Source organism: Acanthisitta chloris, unplaced genomic scaffold (genome assembly GCF_000695815.1).
Source record: "Acanthisitta chloris isolate BGI_N310 unplaced genomic scaffold, ASM69581v1 scaffold18028, whole genome shotgun sequence".
NCBI lineage: Eukaryota > Metazoa > Chordata > Aves > Passeriformes > Acanthisittidae > Acanthisitta > Acanthisitta chloris.
The window spans coordinates 7,793-13,239 of NW_008688836.1; the positions used below are offsets into that span (position 1 = coordinate 7,793).

At 45.9% G+C, this 5,447-nt stretch overlaps 1 protein-coding gene across 1 annotated transcript; it reads right to left on the bottom strand.

Annotated features, from left to right (window-relative positions):
• Nucleotides 1-3,939: 3,939 nt before the first annotated feature.
• Nucleotides 3,940-4,911, bottom strand: LOC103808414 (olfactory receptor 1020-like). The gene has a single exon (XM_009081196.1). It carries the CDS (start codon nt 4,909-4,911, stop codon nt 3,940-3,942), a length of 972 nt encoding a protein of 323 aa, XP_009079444.1.
• Nucleotides 4,912-5,447: the final 536 nt, after the last annotated feature.

The window sequence follows — 5,447 nt, forward strand, 5'->3', positions numbered from 1 at the left end:
GTGTATATATATATAATTCTCTCTTGAGAAAGAAGTGGGAAATTAATCCTCAATCTTCCATTTAAATTCCTGAAACTAATGGAGTTTATCTAACTACTTGTGTGTATTTATCAGTGCAGGTCTCGTCCTTAAGGAGCTGCTTCCAAAGTTGTCCGTTCCCAAGGGAAATCTCCAGGGAAGGGCAGTGACAAACCCCTTGATGTTCCTGTGAATGAAGACTATAAACTGTAGGTTTTTTTGGTCAAGGATTATGGTCTACATAGGGGTAAATCTTTCCTACTTTCCACATCAATACTGGGAGAATTTGGGGCTTATTTCTCCCAGAAAAGTTTGGTCTTGGAGTCGAGATAAACTCTGATAATAAAGCAAAAAGGGCCTGAGATGTGAGCAGAGAGGTGAGTTTTAGTTGAAATAATGCTACAAGGAGCTGATGTGTTGCTCCAGGAGGACCTGAGGTAGGAGCCTGTTCTCGCACCAAATTGTCACCCAGCTCAGGATCTCTTGGGTGGAATCCAGGAATTCAGCATGGAATCCATGATTCGGGTTGGAAGGGACCTTATGGATCATCCAGTGGTGATCCATGGGCAGGGACACCTTCCACTAGCCCAGGTTGCTCCAAGCCCCATCTAACCTGGCATTGATCAATCAGGGCTTGGCAGCACTACCAGGATTATCTGCCACAAACATATATTTATGTGTGTGCATATAAATAGATGTATATTTACCTATTTAAACTGCATTATCAGTAGCTTTCTGCCCCCAGGTCATCCCCACACCACAACATTTTCAGGGCCTCCAAAGCTTTAAAGCTCTTTCCACTGTCTCTCCACTCAGTGGCATCACAGGAATGACCTGGATTGCACCATGTTTAAAGGGGATTTAAGACTTACACTACATTTCCTGTTTCAACCCAAATTGCAGAGTTTCCCAGAAAGGAAGGGAAGAAATTAGAGCTTTATTTTAATTTATTCTGACTGTCCTGAAGAAAATGACTTATGAAATGTCTTGATCTCTCACCAGTGCTTTGTCTCTTTTTGATCTGAACCAACATTTGGGGTGTTTTTTTGGTGGTTTTTGTTGTTGTTTTGATCCAGTTTTTACAATTCATACTGATTTCTAAAGTCAGAATTAAGTGCTGTAGCTCATTCTTTGGATCTGATGAGTAACAACTCCCTTAAATTCTTCATGAGGTAGAATAAACCTTCTGATTTGCAAAGTGATTTGTCAAATCAGTGACTAAACCAGAATAAAACCATTACAAATGAATTCAAACATGCACTTTGACTACTTTAAAATGTATTTTGAGCCAAACACTGAATTCAACTGGTTTTCCCTCTCACATTTGTGTTTCCTGATAAAAGTAAAGAAATTTTTAACACCAGACCAGGAGTGAATGTGGGGTAGAAACACCTCCAGGGATGGTGACTCCACCACCTGAACATCCCCTGGCACAGCTCGAGGACACTGCCAGGGGGCAGGGTTAGGTAGGATATTGGGAAGGAATTCTTCCCTATGAGGGTGCTGAGGCACTGGCACAGGTTGCCTAGAGAGGCTGTGGCTGCTCCATCCCTGGGAGTGTTCCAGGCCAGGTTGGATGGGGCTTGAGCAACCTGGGCTAGTGGAAGGTGTCCCTGCCCATGGCAAGGGGTGGCAGTGGATGAGCTTTAAGGTCCCTTCAGCAGTCACATAGCAATACATTGACCCTCCAGCTCATAGGCTCTAAGGCCTGGACTGGCTCTGCTGAGCAAAGCAGCTGAAGTTCACTTTGTCTTTAACAAGGAAAAAAGTTTCTTCCTTGTATTCTCCTGCTAATTAGCCTCTCATAGCTCATTAAGAAGCATGAGGGAACTTGTTTATAAGCCCTCTGAGAAGCTGTCATGATTATTCGGAAACTTTCTTGGCAAACCCCAGAAGATCTTGTTAAGCTAATGATTCCTTGAAGGGTGTTTTGTCCCCATGGATCACTTCTTGCTCCAGGAATGGGAACAGCATCACTTGTGATGGAAATAGGCGGGACCTAGGAGCTCAGACGTCCTGGTGGGCTTTCCTAGTTCTTAATTACAACCTGAAAATCTTAAACAGACAGAGGGTGCATTTAGATTGGATATTGGGAAGAAATTCCTCCCTGTGAGGGTGCTGAGGCACTGGCACAGGTTGCCCAGAGAAGCTGTGGATGCTCCATCCCTGGAATTGTTCCAGATCAGGTTGGATGGGGCTTGGAGCAACCTGGGCTAGTGGAAGGTGTCCATGGCCATGGCAGGAGGTGGCCATGGCAGGGGACTGGATGGGCTTTGAGGTCCCTTTCAACACAACTTTGATATCAAAAGTCTCTGTCTTGCTAAGCCCTTTACCATTTAATTGTATCAATTCCACCTCTTTCATCCAGGTCCACCTTTCCCAGGTGGAAGCCACTTTCCCCCCAGACCTAAACCAGCATCTCCTGTCCTGCTCCTGTTTGCCAGAGCACAGAGACCTGATGCTGAGGTTACCCAGCCCACCTGAATTTTGCTGACTTTGATATCAAAAGTCTCTGTCTTGCTAAGCCCTTTACCATTTAATTGTATCAATTCCACCTCTTTCATCCAGGTCCACCTTTCCCAGGTGGAAGCCACTTTCCCCCCAGACCTAAACCAGCATCTCCTGTCCTGCTCCTGTTTGCCAGAGCACAGAGACCTGATGCTGAGGTTACCCAGCCCACCTGAATTTTGCTGAGTGTTTCAAGGAAGTTGCAGAATTGCACTCCATTTGACCTCAAACCCAACAAATATCCTTTGAAGGTCATTGAGATGAGCAGCAATTAAGAGATTTTTCTCTCCATTAAGTGCCTTTCAGGTGAAGTTGAAGGATTTCTGGTGTGTCCCCAGAGCTGTGGCTGTTCCTGCACCTTCTTTAATGAGCCATAATTTGCAGAGCTGTTGGGGTTTGGCTTTTATGGGGCATTTTCAGACCCAGACAGCTCCCAGCTATCCATATCATGTGTTTGTGTTTGTCTTTCACCTATGGAAACCAGACACATGCTTAAACTTTAGATGAAATACAACTTTCGGTTTTCCTGGTGTGTTTTGGCACATGGAATGTTGTATTCCTTGTGATATTCCAAGGTATATCTTAAGATTCTGACTCTCAACAGCTTTTCCTCCTTTTAAGTCTGAAAAAACTGCACATTTTAAGCCTTTCATCTTACTTTTTTAGCAATCAAATTTTACAATACCCTCACTGTCCCCACGTGCTCCCTCCCTCCCTCCCTCCCTCCCCAGTCGCTCGACACTAATAGATAACTCACAGGTAGAAGTGAGGAATTTTATTGGAGGTAGAGGATAAGGACAATAATCTTGCAAGAAAAAGACATGTTTATCAGTAAAAAATGAGTTATAAATCAATAAAACTGTGATTTGTGCTTCCTGGGAGAAAGAGAGGAATAGTTGCAGTAATACCCTGAAATAATTCTGGGAGATTTCTTCTGCCAGGCTGGAGTGTGAGGAGTGTGAGGCTCCCACTCCTCCTGGTTTCCTTCCAAGGAAGATGTGACTGTGGGGTCTATTTCCCTGGGATAAATACTGTGATTGACTTTCATGAGGAACTGTGGAAGAATCTATGTAATATTGTGAAGAGCAGGGGAAAATCCAATAATTTTAATGGATCATCTCTTGCTGGAGTTGAAAACTTGGTTTCCACTACAAGGGCATAGAGTGGCAGGTTAAGGGGGAATGGCTTTAAACTGAGAGAAGGTTTAGATTGGATATTGGGAAGGAATTCTTGGCTGTGAGGGTGCTGAGGGACTGGCTCAGATTGCTCAGAGAAGCTGTGGATGCTCCATCCCTGGAAGTGTTCCATGGCAGGATGGATGAGACTTGGAGCAACCTGGACTAGTGGAAAGTGTCCCTGCCCATGGTGGGTTGGAGTAGATGAGCTTTAAGATCCCTTCCAACCCAAACCATTTCAGGGTTCTTTGATGCCATGAGTTGATACATCCCTTTTACACTGACAGCGGTTTAACATCCTCCTCCTGCACTTCCCCAGCGCTCCCTTCACCTCCTTGTTCCTCAGGCTGTAGATGAAAGGGTTGAGCATGGGGGTGACCACGGTGTAGAAGACAGAGGCCACCTTGTCCAGGCTGCTGTGCCTGGATGCAGGCTGCAGGTACATGAAGAACAACGTCCCATAGAACAAGGACACAGACAAGAGATGGGAGGCACAGGTGTGGAAGGCTCTGGCCCTGCTCGGTGCCGAGCTCATCCTCAGCACTGTGCGGAGGATGCAGATGTAGGAGAGCAGAATGACCAGGCTGGTGCTCACCCCATTGATGGTGGCAAAGACAAAGATAACCATCTCACTGCTGTGGGTGTCGGAGCACACGAGTTTCAGCACGGGGCTGACGTCGCAGAAGAAGTGGTCGATCTGGTAGGGTCCACAGAATGAGCCCCCAAATGTGCAGCTGGTGTAGATGATGGCGCTGAGGAAGGCGATGAGGTAGGACCATGCCACCAGCTGCCAGCAGACGCGGCTGGAGATGACGGTGACGTAAAGCAAGGGGTGGCAGATGGCAACGTGGCGGTCATAGGCCATCACGGCCAGGAGGTGACACTCGGCCGTGACAAAGAAAGCAAAGATGTGGAACTGTGCCACACAGCCAGCCCAGGAAATGGCTTTATGCCCCAACAACAGGTCCCTGAGCATTCTGGGGGAGACGACGCTGGAATAGCAGACATCAGCCAACGAGAAATGGCTGAGGAAGAAGTACATGGGGGTGTGGAGCCTGGGAATAACCCAAACCAGGACCATCAGCCCAACGTTCCCCACCAGAGTGACAAGGTAAATCAAGAGAAACAGCCCAAACAGAGGGGCCTGCACACCCAGGCTGCCTGCAATTCCCAAGAGGATGAATGTGGGCTGTGTGTGGTTTCCTCCCATGGCTGAGTGGCACCTGTTGAGGCAAAGGGAAGAAAAACATCAAAATGGTAAAAAGCAGTTTCACTTTTGGGCCATATTGAACTCCAACCAAACACTGTTTTAGGTGCCACATTTTGGTATATTTCCCATACCTAAATTCTCTGTTTATTTATTTATCAGCTGAGGTGCTTAGGAAGGAAGAGAGAGCTTGAAGCAACAGGATTGGCAAATCTGTTTGTTCCATGCTTGGATACTTCACATGTTAAATGACTTCTGGCATGTGTTTTCAAGCTGAAGAGAACAACCAGATCTTTATTCAGTTTCAGTTTGAAAGAGATTGGTTTCAGAAAAGCCTCACAGGAGCCTCACAGGAGGGCATATAACCCAGAGTGGGAGGAAGTCCCAGTCCCACTGAAACACCAGATTAGAACAACATTAATAACATTTCCCTTGGCTTTTGATCATTATTTTGGTCTATCAAATTATTATATTCTATATCTTTCACACTGGATAAAATTCACCTTGGTGAATGAATGATTTATACCTTTCTATGAGCT

Excerpts from the sequence above, each read along its gene's own strand:
- LOC103808414 (XM_009081196.1), bottom strand. The coding sequence starts at position 4,911 with ATGGGAGGAAACCACACACAGCCCACATTCATCCTCTTGGGAATTGCA.